Genomic DNA, 27,419 nt, shown 5'->3' with positions numbered 1-27,419 from the left:
CAGTACTGGCTCTCAATATAAGTATCACTGAACAATCTATAGAGAGAGAGAAGTGGAGCCTCTGCCTGGAACAATGGTGCTCTCGGGGAATGCTCTTTGATCGTGCTCTGAAGCAGCAAAGATGCCAGCTGTACAGAAGACAGCGTATTTGCATATGAAAAGAGCAAATTTGGTTCAAAACACTGTTGTCTGTATCAGAAGACTCCCATTCTCCAGCCCGTCCCCTGCTCCCCCCAGCTTCTCTCATTTCAATCCTCAGAAAATTCTGTTTTGTCCTGTTTTCATGAACACTACCTAGATGGCTGAGACTCCATTCTCAAGCAGTTGAAATAAAAACAAGCCTGTGCTCGTGTCTCTCCCGGTTTTGACCTCCCACGCTATATGATGTAAACCCCAAACTGGCCTGGCATCATCGCCTAGTAGTTTGTTCAGACTTGGCTCTCTGTGCGCATGCTCCAAATCCACGTTCCACCTCAGAAACGCGTGCGTGAGCTTTCTGCCCCTCTTTTGAGCAAGAACATGTATGCTGCTTAAGAAAGGATGAAAATGTTATTCCAAGAATGGAAGCTGTTCTCAACCCTTCATTCTTCTCTATTTCTTATTAAAGCAGTAACCTAACTTCTCACACAATTTCAATGACCACTTAAATAAAGGGTCTTCCAAGATGTGGGTCTCCTGTGTTGCCTTCCCACCTACCCTCTCTTGTTTTCAATATCCTTCAGTCACAGGAATTTCCCCTCAGGTATATTATTGATAACTAACACTAAATGTATCCAAAAGTAAGCTAAGTAGTTATCTGTGTATTTAAGCTCTGAAATACAAATAAAATAAATTAAAAGTTAAAAAAAAAAAAGAATGGAAGCTGGTCCCTCTGAATACTAAAAGAAATGTTGTGAGTCAGTGAATGGAAGTCTGTAGTATTAGAACTAGGGTTGCAGAAGAGGAAGAAACACAGGCAACAACCTTAAATCTTATACCCGACCAGGGACCAAGATGACAATATTTTTCCAGAACTGCCAGTTTGACATAGGAGCCAATAGGGTTCCCGTTCAGGACAAGCATAGAGCCCATCAGTGGATCCAGCCGGGCACGTGGTTAGTGGGGAGGGGATGCTTCCTTGATTTACCTCTGAACCACAAGATGAGGCTAGCGTGGCTGGTGGAGACAGTTAATTACAGGAGTGGTGGCAGGAAAGTCAGAGCCTGAGTCACCAAGTGTGGATGGCTAAGAGAAGTGTGCTCAAAGTTGATGAAATCTAACTGAGGACACAAAACGATGTCCAGAAGGTACTTGGGAGTCTGAGGCAGAAAAAAAGGAAACTGGGACCTTAGAACATGACCTTCAGGGGTTGACAGTCTCCTGAGGGGCAGGAAGTAGGAAGCGCTCTGGAAGGCAGTTGTTTAACCTGGATGATTTCACACACAAAACACTGACTCATGGTCTGGGTTTCACCAAATCCTGCATGAGGCAACTTTCAGACACGCTTTCCTGAAGCAAAATGTTTCAGAAAAATTGTACTGTATATATTGCATCCAAGGGCTAAGTTTTAGAAGATGGTATTTAAATTAAGGTAATTTTTAAAATTTCAGTTATTTTTTCCCATAAATGTATTGCACTTGGTAGTTATATGTGGAATTAATAGTCTTTTGTGAAATTCCCACCCCTCTAGTGTCAAATATTTTACAAGTAGATTTAAAGTATTAAATCAAAGCCATACATGGATAGATTAGGAAACAAGCAGGGGAAGGGAAGCATGAGAGGAATAGGTGGTTCTGGAGGGATGACTAGCCTCTCATTTCATTGTCTCTATCTAGAACATCCTTTGTGGAGGGGCAAGTTATCACTCCCTATTTCTCCTGAGTCCCTTGAGTCAATCATACGTGTGAGTTTTTTGTCGACAAAAGAAAACCTCAATATTCACGTTGAATACGGAGCTTTAAGGGTGTCAACTCTCCCATCATAAGACAGTTGACTCACAGGAAATAAAACAAGGTTGGTAGAGATAAGCTAAAGCTAGAAATGACTAGTGAACCAGGAGATACGACACAAGAGGAGAAAGACAGTGAGTCTGTGGGTGAGAAATCAAATGTGGACTAGCTTGAGGGCAGAAGGGGTCTAATTATTCAGAGCAAAATCCACAAGTTCAACCCCACGTGGAAATAGCGCAGCTTGAGAGTGGGAGAGCGCGATTCTAAGAGAAACCAAGTTTGAAGGAAGCAAAGAGCACACTTCTCAGAATATTGGGGATCTCCAAGGAGAGCCTCAAGCTTAGCAGAGCACCTGTGAGCTGAATGTAGAATGCTTCAGAGCCCTAGCTACACAGGAAGTTTCAGAACAAAGGAGCAGCTGTTTACACTACCCAAACTAAACTAGAGAAGAACCACCTTCGCAGCAATTCCAAGACATGTAGGAGACTAGGTAAGATAAGAATATGAGACACCTTCTGTTTGAAGGTCTCCCTGGCAGTTCTTTCTTGCTCTGTGTAGTAAACAATCAAAGGCTCAGGGTCGTAGGTTCCAGTCCTGACCAGGTAACTTTGGATTTGTTATGGAATCTCGGTATCCTCCTCAGGAAATGAGGATGATAATTACAGTTATTCTCACTGAGTGCTTGTGAATATATGTGGGGAAAAAAGATTTGTTAATTTCCTAATGATGTATTAATAATGTACTTCTCCCTTTCATGTATATTAGCTCAAACACTCTGTGAAATAAGAATTATTATCTACAACTTACAGACAAGGAATCAGATTTTCAGAGAGGGTAACGGATTAACCCAGAACAGCATCATTATCATATCATTAATGAACAATATCATTAATGAACAATATCATTAAGCAATCATTTTACACCTAGCACCATTCTTAGTGCTTCAAGTACACTACCTTATTTAAGCTGCAAAACAACCCAGTCAAGATGAAATTGTTCAGAGCCACACAGGTAGCCAGTAGCAGGATGAGGATTCATATGCTCTCATGATGGCAGCCCAGCCCATGCTCTCAAACACTGCCCTTGTACTGCCTTCTCTCAGGGTTACACGTGGTAGGCTGAAATCTAGGCTCAAATCTCTGGACCTCAGTCCATTTCTCCTATTTTAGTTCCGTTATGCTTCTTGTTATTTGTGTATATATGTTCTGAACAGCATCTCTGTAGGAAGATAGCTTGCTTCCTGATGCTATCATAGTACAGGAATCTGGAAGTTACTTTGTGAAGAATTTGGGGCATAAAGTTCTACACAGATAAGCAATTGTCAGCGATCTAGTCTAGTTACAGAACCCACTTGTTCAGCTTGGCCCATGACTGATTCTTCCTGTCAGTTCTCTCTAGATGAACCCCAAGGGCAGTCAGGCTCTGCCCTTCCTAATTTGCTAACAACAAAATATCAACAGTTAAATGATTGTCTTCACTGAGAATACTGAAATGAATTGCTTTTTACAAACAATTGTGTTAGCGACAATTCCAAAACATTTCAAGGGCATTTCTAAACCTATAAATTTATTTTATGAAGAAACGTGAGTCAAAAAGCAATGGCATTCATGCCTGCATTCAGTTCGTGGGTATGTACTGAATGTCTAAATGTGCCCAGCATGATTCGAGGTGACAGTTTCACAGCAGTGAGTAGGAAAGCAAGTTCTCTACTTTATGGAGCTTACAGTCTAGCAAGACATGAAGTTAAAAAAAGTAATAATTTAGTGAGCATTTTAAACAGGATGATTAAATTGAGAGTGTTGGGAGAAGCAAGAATCAGGAAAAGCTTCTCTGACAAGGTGACACCTGAGTTGTGATCTAAAACTTACCAAGGGGCCAGCTGAGGGGCGGGGACGGGGTTGGGGGGAGAACAAATGCCAAGACCCAAATGTTTGGCTTGTTTGAGAAGCAAAAAAGAAGACGAATGAGGTTGAGAGTAAGGCTGCAGAGTGAGCTGGAAGATCGGCACAGGTAAGGTGAGAAGGGCCTGCTGCCCAAGATCCTTGTAGAGTGTGGTAAGATATTTCAATTTTATTCCTTTTTCAAATTTTATTGGAGTCTAGTTGATTGACAGTGTTGTGTTAGTTTCAGGTGTACGGCACAGTGATTCAGTTATACATACATATATATTCATTCTTTTTCAGATTCTTTTCCCATAGAGGTTATTATAGACTGTTGAGTAGAGTGCCCTGTGCTAGACAGTAGGTTCTTGCTTATTTTATATATAGTAGTGTGTGCATGTTAATCCCAAGCTCCTAATTTATTCCTCCCCCTACATCCCCCTTTGGTAACCATAAGTGTGTTTTCAAAATCTATGAATCTGTTTCTGTTTTGTAAATCAGTTCATTTATATCATTTAAAAAATATCAGATTCCACACGTGTGATATCATATGATATTTGTATACCTCTGTCGATTTTATTCTAAGTGAAATGGAAGCCATGGAAGGATTTTAACTAGGGAAGTAAAGAAATCCCAATTATATTTTTAAATTATTTATTCTGGCTCTCCCATCAGGAAGGGGGTGTGAAGGGGTAAGAGGCAGATGCAAGCAGACCTAGGAGGACTCCCTTAACCAGCTCAGGTGAGAGCCCACAGCGGCTGAGAATTGAACGATATCGGTGGCAACGGATAGAGGTGATCAAATTCAGAATACACTTTGTACATCGAAAGTATAGGACCTGAAGATGGATTTGACATGAGGTGAGGGAAAAAGAAGTATCAAGAAAGAGTTAAGAGTTTGAGGATTTGCATAACAGAATGGATGGTGATGTATTTTAAGGAGATGTATATCATTGGGGAAATAAAATGTTTGGGAGGGACAGGAAACGGGAAAGAAGAAATCAGGTTTTAACTACCTTGCGTTTAAAACCCCTCCTAGGAAGTCAAGTGTCTTGAGCAAATGACACTGTGGAGTTCAGAGGAGACCAAGGATCAACATTCCAGATGAAGCGAGCGCTCCAAGGACCTGATCCTAAGATCTGAGGGTTTACCTCTCAGACAAAGAATTAAAGATACAACGAGAAGTATAAAAATGAGGGAGAATTCCACTTAAAAGCCTTAGTCTTAAAGGTGTGTTCCCTTCTCATGAATCTTCCTTGATTTACTTTTAAGTCCAGGATATTTCTTCCCCCTTCACAGCAAAATAACCTTTGGGGTCTGAAATAGCCAAAAGTGCATTTTTCTTCTTTCATTCTCGGATGTCGCACAATCCAGTGTCGAAGAGAATGGGCTCTAGAGTGAGCCTGTGGGATTCAAATCTCAACTCCTCAGCCTCTCCATAATCCAGTTTCCAAAATGTAGATAATAATGGTGCCTAATCAGAGTTATTGGGAGGATCAGATGAGATAAAATTGGTAAGGTACTTATTTAAGAGCCTGGAACATAATAAATATACAATAAATGTTTGCTATCCTTAAAAAAAAAAAAGACCTCCTAGACAAGCAAGTGGAGATATTTACTAGCCAGTTGAAAAAGGGAGGAGGGAGATTATCATACTAAGTGGTAAGACAGAAAAAGACAAGTATCGTATGATATTGCTTATATGGGGAATCTAAAAAAATGATAGAAACAAACTTATTTACAAAACAAAAACAGACTCACAGACATAGAAAACAAACGTATGGTTACCAAAGCAGAAAGGAGTGGGGAAGGATAAATTAGGAGTTTGGGATTAACAGATACATACCACTATATATAAAATAGATAACCAACAAGGATCTAATGTATAGCACAGAGAACTATACTCAATATCTTGTAATAACCTATAATGCAAAAGAATCTGAAAAAAGAGTATATATATATATTTTTCAGATTCTTTTCCATATATACATATATTAAACTGAATCACTTTGCTGTACACCTGAACCTAACACAAAATTGTAAATCAATTACACTTCAAGAAAAAAAAAAAGAAAAAAAAAACCAAGAAAAGTGAAGGCGAGAGTTACAAATTTTGGAGACAAAGACCCGTAAATATTCTTTAAAGCCCATAGACTTTGAAACTGCTTAGAGCAAGAGGGTGTTTAAGTTTCGTGAGTATTAGGATTAAACTGATATTCTGAATTTGAACAAGTTTTGACCCGGGAATACCTCTTGTGTTCAGACTGACTTCTGCCATCTTACCCCTGTAGATGACAGCCAAGAGCCATGTCCTTGTCATGGTCAAGTAGAGGGAATGGAGGAGTGAGGGGCAGAGCACTTGAACAGTTTTGGGCTTTGCTATACCAGAAACATGAGCACGGGCAAGTCACTCAACCCATCTGACAGTCAGTTTCTGCTGTTGTAAAATGGGGAGAGCACCACCATTGCCAACTGTAAAAGGTCAAAGCTCAAGTAAGAAGCATTTGGGAAAAGACTGCTCTGTACAGTGGACGTGGGAAGGGACTTTTCTTTAATCCCACGTTCCACTCTACTAGGTTTCTTCCCCGCGGCTTGGTTCCCAGGTAGCCTTAGATACATTTGCATGCCATCTGCTTGACAAGAAGCCCCACTGACAAATTTCAGCCACACAGACAACAGCATCAGGGGACCTCGCTCCCTCATAACCTCGGTGGCTTCCTAATGAACAAAGCTGCTAGGCAGGGCTTCCCTGGTGGCGCAGGGGTTGAGAGTCCGCCTGCCGATGCAGGGGACGCGGGCTCTTGCCCCGGTCCAGGAAGATCCCACATGCCGCGGAGCGTCTGGGCCCATGAGCCATGGCCGCTGAGCCTGCGCGTCCGGAGCCTGTGCTCCGCAACGGGAGAGACCACAACGGTGAGAGGCCCGCGTAACGCAAAAAAAAAAAAAAAAAGAAAGAAGTGAAAGCTGCTAGGCAGTCCTGATTCCTCAATTACCCACAAGTAGCAACAGATGTTGCAAAGGTAGGCCTGTTCCAGTGACCAGCACTCTCAGTGATTAGACAATGGAGGAAAGAAAGTAATTAGGTAAATCACACACAAAGAGAAATAAACTGGATGGAGCACGTTGATCGTTGATGAAAGACAGATAAACAAGGTGTGAACATTTAAAAAAAAAAACACCTCTACTTTAACAAGTAATTAGCTAAACCCATGTGGAAAAATCAATTTAGGCCTCCCTTAACTAAATGTTCCTGTGGTATATTATTCAGAAAGAAATGGGAACAGAAGAATAGATATAATTTATTGCAACGAAATTCAGTTAAATGGTACACTCCTAGCAAATAGGAAGTGAGGCAAAAAGAGACGTTTGTTCTCTTATATACTTTTCACTTATTAACTGATGTCATGTATCTCAACCTCCTGAAGAATGCCAAGCTAGAATTTAGACCAGTAGCAATAAAAACAGCTACGTTCCAGAGGGAGCACACATTAAATCTTGAGTCGCAAAAAAACACTACCCACACGGCAGACCTGTTAAGAAGCTCAAATTGGTTCACTTTCTCTTCCTTCAATTAAATCTCTATCTCAGCAGTACAAAAACGTGACACAGGTCTTAGATAACCTTTTATTGTCTACCTCCCTCCAATCCTGTACTTTTAATAATCAGCCACAAGGAACATGGCCTTTGGAATTCAAAACCTATATTTCTCCACTCCTGTCCTTATGCCCTTGGGCAAGTGACTAACCTGTGAAACAGGAATAGTGAGAAGCACCTAGCTGGTCTGTTCTAAGATCAGAGATAAAATGTGAAAAGACACATTGGGAAGATTCTTGTGTCTGCAAACTCTGCATAGGGAGGCAATTGTCAGGGGCACAGCATAGCTACAGATTTTGCTGTGTCCCACTCAGCATGGTCTGAGCCTTCTCTGAGTTTCATCTAGTTTAGCCCCAAAGCCAGTAGGACTCAATACCTGGCACTTAGGAGTTCAATAAGTGATAGCAATTATCATGCACAAAAATTCAGTGCCAAGACCCCTTTTCAAAACAGTACTCAGTGAGTATGACAAAGTGATTTACCCAAGGCTAAATCCAAAATAGCAAAGGCTAACCAATCGTTAGGTATATGGCAGATACCAGTTTAAAGGTTTTCTGTATATTAATTCGTTTAATCCTAACAAGAACCATATAAGGTAGATACTGATCCCCTTCCTGTTTTACAGAGAAGAAAATAGGGAGTCAGAGACATTGTGTCATTTTTCCAAGGCTGCCTGTCCAGGTAGTAACAAAGACATTGTTAAAATTCTAGAGTAGTCTTCACACTCCCATCTCTTAGCTATATTGCCTCCTCACTCAGATTGTAGACTGATGAGCCTGAAATGCAAAACTACTGTCTATTATTTTGGTCGTAGTGATAAACTGCTGTTCCGAAAAACATCTCTTCAAAAGTATTGCTAGTTACCTGATGCTGTCAACATTGAGATAGCTCCAAGAAAGACACGTCAGGCAGATTCTTGTGTCTGCAAGCTCTGCATAGGTAGGCAATTGTCAGGGACACAGCATGGCTACAGAGTCTGCCATGTCTAGCTTAGCATGGCCTGAGCCTTCCCTGAGTTTCATCTATTGCTAGCTTAGCACCAAAGCCAGTAAGACTCAATTCTTCCTGATACCCAAATACAATCTGCAAGCACTAGAATAATGTTGAAAGACTTGTGTTTATTTAGAATTTTAAAACAAGTTTCTCATGTATGTGCAACAACTGTAAAATACTGCAAGAAGATTTCTAGAGCCTTAATTTATTTTTAGAGTGGGATTATAAGTAATAAAGAGGAAAATGTAAATGAGCATTAAACTCATCACCTTAGGAAATGAGCTGTAGGATTTTCTTTCATGTAGTTTGCTACTCCCTTTGCCTGAATTGTCTCCTGCGTTCCTTCTAAACCAGCTGAAATCCTGCCCATCCTTCCAAACCTGGTCCAAATGCCACTTCCTCTGAGATGTTTTTTCTGATGCCACCATTTTTTATATATATATATATATATATTTATTTATTTATTTATTTATATTTATATATTTATTTATTTTTTTTTTTTTTTGCGGTACACGGGCCCCTCACTGTTGTGGCCTCTCCCATTGCAGAGCACAGGCTCTGGATGCTCAGGCTCAGCGGCCATGGCTCACGGGCCCAGCTGCTCCGCGGCATGTGGGATCCTCCCGGACCGAGGCACGAACCCTTGTCCCCTGCATCGGCAGGCAGACTCTCAACCACTGCGCCACCAGGAAGCCCCACAGTTATATTTAATCACTGCTTGCTCAGTACTTCCGTAGTTCTTGGCTTATGTCTTTATTTTGCCCTTATCACAATCTACCTGGTCTGATAGTTCGTCTCTACCATGTCCTGGAAATTCTTGAAAAGCAGGAATCAAGAAGGAGGGAAGACAGCCTGATGGTTAAAAGCAGGAGTTCAGATCAGACAAAACTCAGCTTGGATACTGACTCTGTCACTCAACTTCCATAAGATCTTTGGAAAGTTGATCATTGGGAATCTTAGATTTTTTCATCTTTCCATTGAAGATAATATGGGTGAATTTGTTCTGTACTCAGATTCCTGGGTTCAAATCTTAGGTTCATAACTTTACTCGTTTATGTCTAAGTACCCTTTCCTATAAGACAAAGATGATAATAGAGAATTTATCTCATAATGAAATTCTGAGAATTAAAGTAATTAGTTTATGTAAATTATTTAGAACCACGTCTGGTGAACAAACAAGCACTCAGTAAATGTTAGCTACTTTAATATTATCCTGTAGAATTGTGGTAAGGAAAACATGGCATCCTGTTTGTAAAGAGATAAGCACATAGTAGATGCTCAAAAAATGGTAGCTATTATTGTGATTTCCCAGTACTTTACACTGTAAGAATAAAGAAAATGGCAATCAGCGTATAATGAGCAAAAACATAGAGCAAGCACCTTCTTAGCAGTTGTTTCTCTTGGTGCTTGAAAATCATCTTGCAGCTTATATGATGAAGTATTTCATACAGTACTTTTATCAATAGGTTAAATACAAAAATATACCGCTGTGCTCAGTATTCCCTTAAGTTTGCCTATGATACCACGTAGACGGTAAAAATACTAAAGAAGATATAATAAAATCTTCCATTCTCCCGCTGGAGCTTTAAAAAAGTCAGAGCTTTATGACCACTTATGAAAACAGATCAGCAGGAGAGTAGAAGTGTGAACACAGGAGAAAACTGGCAAGTTTAGCCTCCTCAGATTTTGTTTTCTTTTCCAGAAACATATAAAACAATGGCTGATTTATAGCAATTCATAAAGTATGAATGGATGTGACATGCAGGTTAATGAAGGCCTTAGCAATCTATAAAAGCAGTGTCTATAGAGAGATGAGACAGTTTTTGTGCAGCTTGTCAGTTTGGGCGTATTTTATACACATTTTCAAATTCTGAACACAGAAAACTGATCACGTGATTTACATGACTTTTTTTTTCCTAGCTGGGTTATTAGAAATATTTTGGCTGTATATATAAAATCTAAAATCAGTACACAAAATCACATATATGCTCCAACGGAACAAAGAACAAAGCATTTAGAATCAGCATTCTTCTTGTGCTTATTGAAAGTCACTCTAATATTTGAAGTAACCTACCCAAGGATGTCTTGCCATTATACCATAACGTAATGTTGCGATAGAACTGAATTTTAATCACTGAATTCTAGGCTGGTACACATCATTTACCTGGTACAGGTATATAGTGGGTTGCATGCCCACAGACTTTTTAAAGTCTCTATTTCCATAGAGAAAACAGAGTTTCTACAAGGGTGTACTTCAATTTGTTTATTTAGTCACATTACGTATGGCAGAACTGACATGGCTTACAGAGTGAATGTGAAGTAGTTTCCTATAAAGCACTTGGAATTACCTATTTTTCAGTATATACCACGATTCCAAAGGACCAGGAAGTAGATGAATCAAGAATCCTATTGAAGAGCACAGTTTTTATTTTCTCTTCTAGGCAGACAAGATGGCTGGCTTTTTATACGTAACTTGGTGTAATAAAAATAAGTATTTATTGCACGCCTTTCTGTGTCTGTGTTTTCTGAATTTGGAGTATTTATCTTGTTCCAAGCACCAAGCGTCTGCTTCTGCTGCTCTCCTGGTCTAAAATGTGATTCCTCCTTTCCTCTACCTGTTCTAATGTTGCTTTCCTCCTTCAAAAACTCGCTTTAGCTAGTCTTCCTTGGAAAGCCTTTCCTGACCACTCCTCCTCATACTAGTTTGATCCTTTACACCATCTCTCATATTCTTAGAGACCCTGAAAAATAGCTTAGCGTTTAAGGATCTTTTTAACCACTTCAGGAGTCTTAGTTTGATCTCTCTACTTATACTATGAGTTAACTGAAGGCAAAGAGCAAAATTTTACTCCTTCAAATATGCCCCCTTTCTTGTTCAGCTTTTCTAGGTATTTATTTAAACAAACACCACTTGATCATGACATTTATATGGGTACATTGCAGAGATTTTAAAAGATATAACAAAATATAACAAAAGAAATAAAAACTGTACCAAGTTGTGAGAACCATGGTTAAAGACACTCATGCCTAGTCTTCCAATCTTGTTATTTTGTACACAAACACTGTTAACACAGTTAAGTAAGGGTTATGCTGTACAAGCAGTTTGTTATCCTGCTTTGACAACTCTTATATTCCCCTGTTTGATGAAATATCCTTTTGAAAGATGATTTTTTAATGACGGAATAGTTTTCCATCTTAAGAATCTATGTTTCACTATAAAAATTAAACAACACGTGCTGATTGACTCTGAGTTGGGGATGAAATACAGTGGCTTAAACTTCCCCTTTATCTATCCTGACTTTGAAGCATTAGGAAAAGAAAGTCAAGAAATGAGATGGGAAAACAGAAATCAAGAGAGATAACTCTCTGAAAATGTATGACCACTTTACAGAGATAACTGCGATATATTTCTGCATTGCTTATTATTGATTGTTATCTGATATAATTTTCACGATATTACTAAGAAAATTATAGCAGTTAATATAGATTTATTGATTTTAGAGAAAACTGAAAGAAAAAGTAAGGATCTGTTAAATAATTTGAACCTCAGATTAGTCTTATTTTATGTACTAATAAAATCTATAGGGGAGGAATTGATCCATTTTCAATTCCAGGGGAAAAAGTCTCAGGAAAAATTCATTCCATAAATTTATGTACTGATTCTTAAAAGATAAATCAGCTTCACACAAGGGAAAGGATCTAACAATCAGTTGGCTTTGAATCTCATCTCTCTCTATCCTTTACTCACTAGAGTCTTGGCATCACCCACACACCAGGGCTGATCCTATTGTTCAGAGGTGAGGTACAGGTGAGGGAGACTAGAAGAGGCCATGGGAGTAGGGATCTCACTGGCTCAGCCCATCTTCTATCTTACTACTGTCCTAATCTGACCTTGGCATTCCAGTAGCCCAGCAAATGGTCCTTCACTATTTGCCATTTCCCCTTTTACTACGAGCCCAGATCAGCTCATAGCTTGGTTTCATGCCTGGTCAAACCAGCAACCTGATTGACTATCCTTGAACCCTAGTATTTCCATTCTTAAAACCCTATTACCTACTGTGCAAGTATCTACTATAGCCTGACCCCTCCTGCTGGGAAAGTCAACTGTTTTTTTTTAAAAAACCTTTTTTTTAAATTGAAGTATAGTTAATTTACAATGTTGTGTTAGTTTCAGATGTACAGCAAAGTGATTCAGTTCTATATATCTATAACTATATCCATTCTTTTTTGGATTCTTTTCCATTATGGGTTATTATAAGATATTGAATATAGTTCCCCATGCTATACAGTAGGTCCTTATTGTTTATTTATTTTATTTATATTAGTGTGTATATGTTAATCCCAAATTCTGAATTTATCTCCCCTGCTTTGGTAACCGTAAGTTTTTCGATGTCTGTGAGTCTATTTCTGCTTTGTAAATAAGTTCATTTGTATCATTTTTGAAGATTTCACATGTAAGTGATACATGATCTTTGTCTTTGTCTGACTTACTTCACTTAATATGAATCTCTAGGTACATCCAAGTTGCTGCAAATGGCATTATTTCATTCTTTTTTATGGCTGAGTATATTCCATTGTATACATATATACCACATCTTTTTTATCCATTCGTCTGTCAATGGGCATTTAGGTTGCTTCCATGTCTTGACTATTGTAAGTAGTGCTGCAATGAATATTGGGGTCCATGTGTCTTTCTGAATTAGAGTTTTCTCCAGATATATGCCCAGGAGTGGGATTGCAGGATCATATGGCAACTCTACTTTTAGTTTTTAAAGGAAACTCCATCCTGTTCTCCATAGTGATTGCACCAGTTTACATTCCCAGCAACAGTGTAGGATGGTTCCCTTTCCTCCACACCCTCGCCAGCATTTATTATTTGTAGACTTTTTGATAATGGCCATTCTGACTGGTGTGAGGTGATACCTCATGGTAGTTTTGATTTGCATTTGTCTAATAATTAGCAATATTGAGCATCTTTTCATGTGCCTATTGGCCATCTGTATGTCTTCTTTGAAGAAATGTCTCCTAGGTCTTCTGCCCATTTTTTGATTGGGTTGTTTGTTTTTTGGGTGTTTTTTTTGATATTAAGTTGAATGAGCTATCTGTATATTTAGGTCTTCTGCCCATTTTTTGATTGGGTTGTTTGTTTTTTGGGTGTTTTTTTTTATATTAAGTTGAATGAGCTATTTGTATATTTTGGAAGTTAATCCCTTGTCAGTTGCATCATTTGCAAATATTTTCTCCCATTCTGTAGGTTGTCTTCTTGTTCACCTGGATCTTACATTTAGTATGGATACTTTCCAAATCAGCATCTGCAACATGCATAAGTCCCTTTGGACACAAAGAAGCCTTCCTTGACCCTCTATATTCAAAATAGTCCCTCTGAAATGTAAACTTTTTTTGATAGTTGATTATATTAAGGAATTTTTATCAATATTTTTAGGACTAATAAAGGTATTGTGGTTATGTTTTGAAAAAAAACTGAACAAAAACAAAAACAGTCCTTCTGTTCCCCAAGTCAACTACATCTCCCCCAGGCACATTCTAGATAGTCACCCTGTTTCTGTCTACATAGAACTTAACACTACCTGAAATTATTTATAAGTTTTCTATGCTCCTAATACACTTTAGATGAGTGAATTACTTGCACTTGTTAAGGATTTCACGCCAGCCTCCACGTCCCCACATTCCTATCATAATCGACACCGAGGCTGTTGACACGTATAAAATGTGCGTTTTGATGTACTCTGTGTCTGGCTTCCAGTAGGTATCAGTCATCGACGTGTAAGTTATTTAAAGAATGTGACTTCACAGTGTCAAATAAAAAACACAAGAACCACATGTACACACACATGCCATTCCCTCCTGTGCACTAACACGCATTAGTGACTATTGCCTTGGATTTATGGTATGTGTGGTGTCCATATAAAAATACAAAAATATATTCTTCTAAGTATTCTATTGACTTTGGAGATAGTAAATGGAGGCATGACAATAAACATTGTAAGCATAATCAGGAGAATAAACTTAAGAAATAGTTCGTAGGAATTTCTTTTCTTTCATATCTTTGTCAAATGACTCACCTCTATACATTTTCCACAGTGGTTTCAAGAAAGAAATGTTACCAGATTGTAAGAAATGATCCCTCTTCTTAAATGCCAGCTTTGTTGAAATGAAAACAATTTTATGAGACTGTAAACAAAATCTGTGTTCTTTTGGGTTTTTAATTATTTTTCTCTTTGTGAAAATAAGAAGAGTATCAATGTACTCAAGTGAAAATGAAAGACATGTGGAAGCAGAGTTGTACGTGTAAGAGTGAATTATATAATTTAAATGCAGTCAACCACTAGAAATACAGCTGACAATGGGCATGAGATACTCATTTTATCAGTACATGCTTCTCTTGTACTATTTTTAGCTGATTATTATCTACTTTATTTATATACAGCTTGCTCAATTGACTAAGCATTTCCTAACTCGTTTACTTAGATAAAGATGTAGCAGAGGAAATTCAGCAAGATATAATGATTTTACAGTGGCATATAGACAAGGCAGAGACAAATTCTGGATGGAATATAACTCATACAAAGCAATATGGCACCTACAAAATTAGTGTGGCTGTTTTCCCAATTTAAAAAGCAAGGCTATTGAAACTCTCAATTTGTTTGAATACCTTGGTACAGAACTGATAATCAAATATTAAAAAAAAATTAGTTGGATGGAGAAACAACAAGGTCCTACTGTATAGCACAGAGAACTATATTCAATATCCTGAGATAAACCATAATGGAAAAGAATATATAAAATATGTATATACATGTATAACTGAATCACTTTGCCATACAACAGAAATTAACGCAACATTGTAAATCAACTATACTTCAATTTAAAAAATTCCCCCCCTGAAAAGAATTTAGTTGGAAAATTAGGTGGAAAAAAGTCTCTTACCTTGTTTGTGCCATTTTTTCCTAGATTTTTTTTTTTTTTTTGTATTAAGATGCTTTGCTTTCTTTCTGATTAAATAAACATGCACATTCTTAAACGATGACAAAAATATTTAAGAAACTATTATTCTCTCATTTTTAATTATGAAGTGAAGTCAGCTATATAATAGGTGAAATCTTGAATAATTTGTGAGAGTAAAAAAACTCAAAGGAAAAAAGAGACAAAAATATATTGTAAAACCTACACGGGTTTAGCTGTGATCTCCTTGAAAGAGTAGTTTTTTCAAAAATTCTTCAAGAGATGGTACAGTTAAGGATCTTAAAGTGCTAAGAAACATAACAAACAGTTTGGAAACTACATCTTCCAGGATCAAGAACACAGTTCCCTGAAGATTCTAAATAACTTTCTTTTGTTTACTCGTCAGGCATTTCCTGCCATATGATAAAATAAAATTACCTGTTGTTAAGGATTCTACTGGGGCTTCCCTGGTGGCACAGTGGTTGAGAGTCCGCCTGCCGATGCTAGGGGATAGGGGTTCGTGCCCCGGTCCGGGAAGATCCCATGTGCCGCGGAGCGGCTGGGCCCGTGAGCCATGGCTGTTGAGCCTGCGCGTCCGGAGCCTGTGCTCCGCAATGGGAGAGGCCACAAAAGTGAGAAGCCCGCGTACCACGAAAAAAAAAAAAAAAGAATTCTACTGTATTTTTTGAATAGATATGAAAAAAGAAAATTAAGGTTTGTTTTTTTAAATGGGAGGAATATTATTATGAATAAATTCTCAGAGCTGCTCATCTCTGAGATTACGATTCAAAGCCGGAAATGTAAGTGACGACAGCATTGTTCCCAAATTTGACTGTGCTTTCAAAAGAGTTAGTATAGTTAGGTCTTTGAACAAGATAAATAACTTTAATTGAAATAAAAGACAGGGGGAGGGGGAAGGGTAAACTGGGACGAAGTGAGAGAGTGGCATGGACATATATACACTACCCAATGTAAAATAGATAGCAAGTGGGAAGCAGCTGCATAGCACAGGGAGATCAGCTTGGTGCTTTGGGACCACCAAGAGGGGTGGGATAGGGAGGGTGGGAGGGAGATGCAAGAGGGAGGGGATATGGGGATATATGTATACATACAGCTGATTCACTTTGTTATAAAGCAGAAACTAACACACCATTGTAAAGCAATTATACTCCAATAAAGATGTTAAAAAAAAAAGAAATAATATACATAAGTATAAAAAAAAAGAAAAAGTATATATTAATTGTTTGGTGAGAGTTATGGGGTCTTCAAGGGTCCCCAAAGGGCAATTTAACTGGGAAAAAAAAAAGAAAGAAACAGAAGACAGGTATTTGGCCCAGGCATTCTGTCTCCATGTTTGACTAACAGCCTCCACTCCAATTGCTTCTGCCTAGTTCAGATTTCCCCTGTTCTCAGGATGCAAGTAAGAAAGCTTTCTCTGTGTTTTAAAATACACCAAATTAGTCTAACAAATCTTCATTTTTCAGAAGTCCTGCTAAAAAGGTAAAAAATGAATTTCTTCTCTTAAAAATAAAAGATGAGTAAATAAAGGCTCAAGTAGCAAGAGTCAAGTTGTCAGTGAGTCAAGAGGTGCCTAGGTCTTCTTTGCTACTTGGCTCCCTTTCTGAAACATGAATTCTTTCTATATCCGACAACATCTGAGAACTCTCTAGAAAAATAAATAAATAAAGTATAGCTTTATCAGTGGTTGTCAGGGATTACAGGAGAGAGGGGGATGAACAGTTAGAAGTCAGTGAACTTTTAGGACAGTGAAGATAATAAGTGTGATACTATAATGATGAATACATGTCTGTCTATACATTGTCCGAACCCATAGAATGTATCACACCAAGAATGAATCCTAATGTAAACTATAGACTTTGGGTAATAATAATCTGTCACTGTAAGTTCATCAACTGTAACAACTGTACCACTCTGGCAGGGGATGTACTTTCTGTTCACATTTGATGTGAGCTTAAAACTGCTCGAAAAATAAAATCTATTAGAAAGAGAAAGAAAACAAAACCAAAAAATTATGATTATTTCTTTTCAATAAGTTATGGTTGAAAACGTAATATTTTGAGCAAAGGGTGTAAACTTGAAACCTATTTCATTATATAATGAAAAAGTATATTCCTAAAATAATTGGAACTTCAAACAACTAAAAACTACTGCAGATAGTGGATGTATATATTTCAATTTTCCCATAACTTTATAAAATATGTATATCAATATTTAAAGATTTGGATACCAAAATGTATCTGTATATGGAATTGAATACATGCATTTACAATTCTATAAAACTTCATACAAATAAAATGTAAAGATACTGGGGACCTTTCAAAATATTTCAGAACAGTGAGAGAGAGGGAAAAAAAACCCTCTCTGAATAGTTCATAGGAACCATATTTTTACCCCCTTTAAATACCATTTTGCAGCTAATTCCCTAATAGCACTTTGTAGTCATATCTGATTCAAACACAAAGCACCTCCCACTCACTAGCTAAGTAGTGGACCAGCTTCAGGGTACACATTTTTTTTTTTAAACCAGTGATGTTTAAGCAAAAAAAAATTGTATTGAAGTATAGTTGGTTTACAATATTGTAGGGGTGCACATTTTTAATAATTCACCCTTGACAAAGTTACAAATTTCTACATGTGCCAGATCTTTAGAGTTGCTTAAGCAAGTTAAAGCTTTGAATTAAAATTAAACTCTCAAAGTCAAGGATCTGTCCACAACATCAAGATGGAAGAGTAACGGGATTGGGACTTCCCTGGTGGCACAGTGGTTAAGAATCCGCCTGCCAATGCAGGGAACACAGGCTCGAGCCCTGGTCCAGGAAGATCCCACACGCTGCGGAGCAACTAAGCCCATGCGCCACAACTACTGAGCCTGCGTTCTATAGCCCACGAGCCACGACTACTGAAGCCCACACACCGCAACTACTGAAGCCCGTATGCCTAGATCCCGTGCTCTGCAACAAGAGAAGCCACTGCAATGAGAAGCCCACACACTGCAACGAAGAGTAGCCCCCGCTCGCCGCAACTAGAGAAAGCCCGGGCCCAGCAACAAAGACCCAATGCAGCCAAAAATTAATTAATTAATTAATTAATTTTTAAAAAGAGTAAGGGGATATTTTTGAGTGAGTGAGACCGAAAGGGGGCATGAACCTTGTAAATGGTATAAAGGAGGATAAAGGAAAACTCTGCATGAGCCCAGTCTCCAGCCCAAGGAGTAGATAATTAGACACACGGATTTTGAGAAATGTTGATTAGCAACAAAATCGGGTCACTGTATTAGAATGAGTGCTGGGCACCAGATTTGTGGAGAGCAGACCTGATTGAGAGGCACAAACCCATCACCACTGAGCCCTCAATCCTTGGGTCATGCGCTGACCTGCTCCACAGCTCGGATTCTTTACTAATAAATTGGGGAAAATAACACTTACCTTATAGAATGAAATTTTTTCACAGAACGATATTCATGAAAGTTTATAAAATAAATAATGATATAAGTAACGTATCTAAAGTTGTAAATTATAGGTACAAATGGCTTATTACATTTATAGCTATAAATAAATAAGATGGAATTTCTTACCAAGGATGAATTCCAGCTGAGGTTCATTTGGAGTCTTCTGAATACCTATGAATAATAGGAACAAATTCAGACTGAAGATATTTAACTCATTATGAAAATTATGTCAACATATATTACTTTCAGCCTGCCCAGTATGTATAAATGCATTACTTGGCAGAACAAATAAACTCAGTTAATCGTCCAGACATGTATATAAGGAGTCGGTTGTCAGGGCAGGACATAATATTTGTAGCAGAACTAGATATGACTACAGATTTGATTGACCTATTTAGCACCATGGCCATAAAAAACGCAAAAACATTGCTTTTGTAAGCCGCATGACAAATATAAAACATATTTTCAACTGTTTCTGTTTCTTTTGGATACATGTAGACAGAGATGGGACCTTCACAAAGGATGACCTCACCAAAGTCCTCTCTAACATAGATTTCTCTTTCACACCACTCCAACCTGGTGTTAATAGTAAATTATTAATTAAAGAGCTACCTCAGGACTTGATGATGGTGGTTTTCAGCCAACTTACTGTTAGCTCAAATCAGCATTCTGTTAATGTTTCTATTCCTTTTTTTGGCAATTAAAAAAAATCTATTAACATGGCTAAATGATTGAAGGTGAAGTGGGAGGGAAAGTGAGTCTGAGAAAAAGGTAAGGAAATGGGAATGTCTAATGGTTAGAAGGTAGAAAGGTAAGGCTGGGGCAACTGATAATGTCATAGGTGGACTCTCTAAGACCACACATGGTACGGGGCTTCCTAAACAAGAGGGGCTGAAGACAGAGATGTCATTTGTAACCACTCATGGTGACCAAGAAATGTAAGAATATTGTAAAAATCTTTTCCTCATTTATTTTTACTGGTGCACCCATCAGAGACAATTTAAATTTATTAGCATTCGGTCATGAATATACTGTGTTAACTACAGATTGGCACTTGCCATCTGCCTCTACAAGGATGAAATCATGTGCTGCAGCTGCTGACCTTCAAAGGAGTTCAGGGTGGAGAGCAGAAATGAGGCACGCTGTACTCTGGGAAAAACTGGCAGAACCGGCCTTCAGATGGTTAGATATTTTCAGATGACCATTTTATGAGCCCGATTCTTGCATCTCCTCATATCTAGAAAACCACTAAAACCCTTCATGGTGACGTCTGCTCCTGGTGACTAGCAGAAACCTTCTGCAAAAAATATATGCTTGATTGCGTGGACTCCATCTTCACCAAAATCACATATGTACTGACCTTCCCTCCTGCCTCTTTGGAGCTGTTTCTCAGAGCTGTCTGAAATGCTGTCTCCCAGGCTATAGTCCTCATTTTGCCCCAAATAAAACTTAACTCACAACTCTCAAATTGTGCAATTTGGTTTTTAGTCGACAACTGTTAGAACCACCTCTTTATATAAAAATCATCCATTTTTTATTTACGGAGTTCACATTTTTTTTGCAGAGTAACCATTTACTTTTATTTCCTGCTGACATTTAACATTGCTATGGTTAACAATTTTAGACTTTCCAAGAGAGGTTAAAGTGACAATCATTAGGTAGGTCTTTGTTAATTTCAAATACTGTGGGTTTTTTTAAAGGTTATTAACAATCTGCTGTAAGCTCTGACAATCAAATTTCTCAGAAAAACTCGTCCAACCAATACCATTTTCTAAAGATTATTTTTATAATATAAATAAAATGAGAAGCTAGGCATATGTTTGCCAGGGTTAAATAACTGGGCAACAAGAATCTTCTGAAAAGAAAAAGACACAATTTATGCTAAACAATCAAACCCAAACTCTAAGATGTTAAGCATGAGAGAAAACGTACAATTCTTCCAATGACTTTAATTACTCGAGTAGCACAAAGACCAGTGTTAATGTTCAACTGCAAATCTTGGCCAAATAGCCAAGCTTGCCCTATTTATGTGACTTAGTGTTCTCAGCTATGGCAGCGACAGGCTAAGCATCTAGTGTAACTATTGTGCCCTAATGCTTTCAACTGAAATGTCTTTGGTTTTAAAGAGAAAATTTCTATGTTCCAAAAACTAATTCCACATGAGATTATAAAAATGTTCAATAGAACGTGTACTTAAAAAGTATTTATTCATGTCTTAATACACATTGAAGAATGATGATTCTATTTGCTATTGAACCATTTCATAGATGATCATCTACCTCACCCAAGATAGAAGATGAGAGGCATATCATAGATTCAGAACACTGAAACAAACAGTGCAAAGGAGCAAAGTTAGTTAATTTGGGGGGTGCATGCATACTCACTTGTGAACTGAAATTCCCCAGTATCATTTGCCTGGGGTGTGGGCAGAAAGTTCTGGCCTTCTTCTGATGCTCCTTCCTCTTTGATTTCCATGATCAACCTTCACAGTTCTTTAAATCTTCCAAATATTTGTGCACAAATGTCACTGCCAATGATACCTGGTTTAATACAGATGTATCTTCACACTAAAGTCCTGATATCCCACTCTGAAATTCTGCATTTAGGAAACAGCAACAGCAAAAATCTCAGTTACTTCAGAGTTCAGGATAAAGCTAAGAATTAAAGGTAGGTACAGCCTACAGCTACCTTCTATGAACTTCTTTCCTGCCTATCCCACTTTTACTTTCAGAAACAATCCACCCAGTTAATGTACCATAAACTCTGGGTTAAATGGGTAATCTCCATGCAATCACTTTACAGTCATATGAGGGACTTCTAAATTCTGAAAGGTATATTATTTCTCTTCTAGTTCATTTTGTAAAATAGCAGATAGCTATATGTACCTAATTTAGCAGTAAGAGCAGATAGCATCTTGTCCAGGCATTAGCACGTTTTGCTAAGGCGGATCTTGCTATCATTCCTTCCATTAGAACTGCCCTCTACGCTCATCTCTCCATCCACCCTTGTTAGAACATCGTTCATGAGCACATAAAGATAATTTGGCAGGACGCTCTTCTTCCAAGGTGAGACAACAGGTTGTTCAGGGGAGCTTCCAACCTCATCATTATCCATAAAGTCTCTTGCTGCTCTGTCTGACAAAGGTTTAATTGTTTAATGACTGGGGTATACGGGGAAAAGAATGAATAATAATTCTAAAAAGTTAAAGCTCCAAGGGAAATGAAAATAATGGCAAAATGATGAAAATTAGCATGGGGAAAGAAGCCTCCAAGAATTTAATACCTATGTTGCACAGACAGCCTCAAACAGTATCAGATTCATTTTGATATTTAGCATGTTATACATGACCAAGAAGGATTAGGAAAAAAATCAATGTTGTTTTAAATCAAGTTACCAGCTGAATTAAAATGTATAAAAATCTTTAAACGTCTGCCCAATGCTGTTTAATGAGATAGCAGCAGTAGAGTTTGGTTTGGAATACTGATTTGGTTTCCAGCTCCACAAGTCCACAAATTCACTCTTTGTTGTTCTTAACAAAAGCAGCTTCATTTATAATTCAGCTCTAGTTTTTAAATATCATCTGGCAAAAATTAAATCCACAAAGCATCTTGAATCTTTAGAAATGATTACAATAAGGTTGCAGATAAATACACATTGGCTTCTAAGGATACAACTAGGAATACTTGCTGGGGTAAAGGGCCATAGCACTATCAATAAGACCAAAACCATCAATTTGATAATTATATATTATTTATCTTTTTATTGAGTTATAGTTCATGTACATTATTATATAAGTTACAGGTGTACAATATTGTGATTCACAATTTTTAAAGTTATAGTGCATTTATAGTTACTATAAAATATTGGCTATGTTCCCTATGGGGTACAATATATCCTTGTAGCTTATTTTATACATAATAATTTTTATCTCTTAATCCTCTACCACTATATTGGAAATAAAAACAAAAATAAACAAATGGGACCTAATTAAACATAAAAGCTTTTGCACAGCAAAGGAAACCATTGACAAAATGAAAAAACAACATACTGAGTGGGAGAAAAATATTTGCAAATGATATGACCGATAAGGGGTTAATATCCAAAATATATAAACAGCTCATAGAATTCAACATCAAAAAACAAACAACCCAGACACAGACTGGCTGAATGGATACAAAAACAAGACCCATATATACGCTGTCTACAAGAGACCCACTTCAGACCTAGGGACACATGCAGACTGAAAGTTGAGGGGATGGAAAAAGATATTCCATGCAAATGGAAAACAAAACAAAGCTGGAGTAGCAATTCTCATATCAGACAAAATAGTCTTTAAAGTAAAGACTATTACAAGAGACAAAAAGGACACTACATAATGATCAAGGAATCGATCCAAGAAGAAGATATAACAATTGTAAATATTTATGCATCCAACATAGGAGCACCTCAATACATAAGGCAAATGCTAACAGCCATAAAAGGGGAAATTGACAGTAATACAATCATAGTAGGGGACTTTAACACCACACTTTCACTTTCACCAATGGACAGATCATCCAAAATGAAAATAAATAAGGAAACACAAGCCTTAAATGATGCATTAAAAAAGAAGGACTTAATTGATATTTACAGGACATTCCATCCGAAAACAACAGAATACACATTCTTCTCAAGTGCCCATGGAACATTCTCCAGGATAGATCATATCTCGGGACACAAATCAAGCCTTGGTAAATTTAAGAAAATTGAAAACGTATCAAGTATGTTTTCTGACCACAATGCTATGAGACTAGATATCAATTACAGGAAAAACTCTCTAAGAAATACAAACACATGGAGGCTAAACAACACACTACTTAATAAGCAAGAGATCACTGAAGAAATCAAAGAGGAAATCAAAAAATACCTAGAAACAAATGACAATGAAAACACAATGGCCCAAAACCTATGGCATGCAGCAAAAGCAGTTCTAAGAGGGAAGTTTATAGCAATACAATCCTACCTTAAGAAACAAGAAACATCTCAAACAAACAACCTAACCTTACACCTAAAGCAATTAGAAAAAGAAGAACAAAAAAAAAAAACCCAAAGTTAGCAGAAGGAAAGAAATCATAAAGATCAGATCAGAAATAAAAGAAAAAGAAATGAAGGAAACAATAGCAAAGATCAATAAAACTAAAAGCTGGTTCTTTGAGAAGATAAACAAAATTGATAAACCATTGCCAGACTCATCAAGAAAAAAAGAGAGAAGACTCAAATCAACAGAATTAGAAATCAAAAAGGAGAAGTAACAACTGACACTGCAGAAATACAAAGGATCATGAGAGATTACTACAAGCAGCTATATGCCAATGAAATGGACAACCTGGAAGAAATGGACACATTCTTAGAAAAACACAACCTTCTGGAACTGAAACAGGAAGAAGTAGAAAATACAAACAGACAAATCACAAGCACTGAAATTGAGACTATGATTAAAAATCTTCCAACAAGCAAAAGCCCAGGACCAGATGGCTTCACAGGTGAATTCTATCAAACATTTAGAGAAGAGCTAATACCTATGCTTCTCAAACTCCTCCAAAATATAGCAGAGGGAGGCACACTCCCAAATTCACTCTACAAGGCCAACATCACCCCGATACCAAAACCAGACAAAGATGTCACCAGGAAATAAACATACAGGTCAATGTCCCTGATAAACATAGATGCAAAAATCCTCAACAAAATACTAGCAAACAGAATCCAACAGTGAATTAAAAGGATTATACACCATGATCAAGTGGGGTTTATCCCAGTAAGGCAATATATGCAAATCAATCAATGTGATACACCGTATTAAAAAATTGAAGAATAAAAACCATATATCATCTCATAGATTTAGAAAAAGCTTTTGACAAAATTCAACAACAATATATGATAAAAAGCATCCAGAAAGTAGGCATAGAGGGAACTTATCTCAACATAATAAAGGTCATATATAACAAAGCCACAGTCAACATCATTCTCAGTGGTGAAAAACTGAAACCATTTCCACTAAGATCAGGAAAAAGACAAGGTTGTCCCCTCTCACCACTATTATTCAACATAGTTTTGGAAGTTTTAGCCACAGCCATCAGAGAAGAAAAAGAAATAAAAAGAATCGAAATCGGAAAAGAGGAAGTAAAGCTGTCACTGTTTGTAGATGACATGATACTATATATAGAGAACCCTAAAGATGCTACCAGAAAACTACTAGAGCTAATCAATGAATTTGGTAAAGTAGCAGGATACAAAATTAATGCCCAGAAATCTCTTGCATTCCTATACACTAACGATGAAAAATCTGAAAGAGAAATTAAGGAAACACTCCCATTTACCACTGCAACAAAAAGAATAAAATATCTAGGAATAAAACTACCTAAGGAGACAAAAAACCTGTATGCAGGAAACTGTAAGACACTGATGAAAGAAATTAAAGATGATACAAACAGATGGAGAGATATATCATGTTCTTGGATTAGAAGAATCAACATTGTGAAAATGACTCTACTACCCAAAGCAATCTACAGATTCAATGCAATCCCTATCAAACTACCAATGGCATTTTTCACAGAACTAGAACAAAAAATTTCCCAATTTGTATGGAAATACAAAAGACCTTGAACAGCCAAAGCAATCTTGAGAAAGAAAAACAAGAGCTGGAGGAATCAGGCTCCCGAACTTCAGACTATACTAAAAAGCTACAGTAATCAAGACAATATGGTACTGGCACAAAAACAGAAATATAGATCAATGGAACAGGATAGAAAGCCCAAAGATAAAACCACACACATATGGTCTCCTTATCTTTGATTAAGGAGGCAGGAACATACAATGGAGAAAAGACAGCCTCTTCAATAAGTGGTGCTGGGAAAACTGGACAGCTACATGTAAAAGAAAGAAATTAGAGCACTCCCTAACACCATACACAAAAAAACCCTCAAAATTGATTAAAGACCTACATGTAAGGCCAGACACTATAAAACTCTTAGAGGAAAACACAGGCAGAACACTCTATGACATAAATCACAGCAAGATCCTTTTTGACCCACCTCCTAGAAAAACGGATATAAAAACAAAAATAAACAAATGGGACCTAAGGAAACTTAAAAGCTTTTGCACAGCAAAGGAAACCATAAACAAGATGAAAAGACAACCCTCAGAATGTGAGAAAATATTTGCAAATAAAGCAACTGACAAAGGATTGATCTCCAAAATTTACAAGCAGCTCATGCAGCTCAATAACAAAAAAACAAAAAACCCAATCCAAAAATGGGCAGAAGGCTTAAATAGACATTTCTCGAATGAAGATATACAGATTGCCAACAAACACATGAAAGAATGCTCAACATCATTAATCATTAGAGAAATGCAAATCAAAACTACAATGAGGTATCACCTCACACTGGTCAGAATGGCCATCATCAAAAAATCTACAAACAATTAATGCTGGAGAGGGTGTGGAGAAAAGGGAACCCTCTTGCACTACTGGTGGGAATGTAAATTGATACAACCACTATGGAGTACAGTATGGAGGTTCCTTAAAAAACTAAAAATAGAATTACCATACGACCCAGCAATCCCACTACTGGGCATATACCCTGAGAAAACCATAATTCAAAAAGAGTCATGTACCACAATGTTAATTGCAGCTCTATTTACAATACCCAAGACATGGAAGCAACCTAAGTGTTCATCAACAGATGAATGGATAAAGAAGATGTGGCACATATATATGGTGGAATATTATGCAGCAATAAAAAGAAATGAAATTGAGTTATTTGTAGTGAGGTAGACGGACCTACAGTCTGTCACACAGAGTGAAGTAAGTCAGAAACAGAAAAACAAATACCGTATGCTAAAACATATATATGGAATAAAAAAAAAAAGTTCTGAAGAAACTAGGGGCAGGACAGGAATAAAGATGTAGCGAATGGACTTGAGGACATGGGGAGGGGGAAGGGTAAGCTGGGACGAAGTGAGAGAGTGGCATGGACTTATATATACTACCAAATGTAAAATAGCTAGTGAAGATGATTGATGGGACAAGGAAAAATCCAAATGCTTCTATCTGCTGTAATGAAAGGAAGGGGGTAAGCAGAAAATGAGGTATGATCTGAAAAGTAAGTGACAGAAACTTGAGGATAGTCTCCCTAAGAATCTCAGTTGTTTTTCTCTTTTTTCTTTCAAGGGCATATTTGGGAACTATGAATAAGGAAATATTTCTTGACTTCAAAAGCATAGTTCAGACTGTCATACTGACTGAAGTAAGTCAGACAGAGAAAGACCAATTGATATTGCTTATATGTGGAATCTAAAAAAATGGTACAAATGAACTTATTTACAAAACAGCAGTAGAGCCACAGACATAGAAAACAAACTTATAATTACCAGGGTGGGAGGGGGGAGGGATAAATTGGGAGATTGGAACTGACATATACACACTACTGTATATAAAATGTATAATTAATAAGGACCTACTGTATAGCACAGGGAACTCATCTCAGTACTCTGTAATGGCCTACGTGGAAAAAAAATCTAAAAAAGAGTAGCTATATGTAAAACTGATTCACT

The 27,419-nt window shown here is 37.4% G+C and overlaps 1 protein-coding gene across 6 annotated transcripts in view; it reads right to left on the bottom strand.

The window, feature by feature from the left end:
- Positions 1-27,419, bottom strand: part of INPP4B (inositol polyphosphate-4-phosphatase type II B) — a 718,440-nt gene that overhangs the window by 338,180 nt on the left and 352,841 nt on the right. For all 6 annotated transcript variants that reach the window (XM_067736786.1, XM_067736785.1, XM_067736789.1 and 3 more), the window contains 2 exons: positions 21,212-21,423; positions 18,954-18,998 (listed from right to left, as the gene is read on the bottom strand). In XM_067736786.1, coding sequence (XP_067592887.1) covers positions 18,954-18,998; positions 21,212-21,302 — 136 coding nt within the window. In that variant the 5' untranslated portion in view covers positions 21,303-21,423. The remainder of the gene's footprint in view (positions 1-18,953; positions 18,999-21,211; positions 21,424-27,419) is intronic.

Source organism: Pseudorca crassidens, chromosome 4 (genome assembly GCF_039906515.1).
Source record: "Pseudorca crassidens isolate mPseCra1 chromosome 4, mPseCra1.hap1, whole genome shotgun sequence".
NCBI classification, from domain to species: domain Eukaryota; kingdom Metazoa; phylum Chordata; class Mammalia; order Artiodactyla; family Delphinidae; genus Pseudorca; species Pseudorca crassidens.
This window is presented reverse-complemented; position numbering and strand designations above follow the sequence as displayed.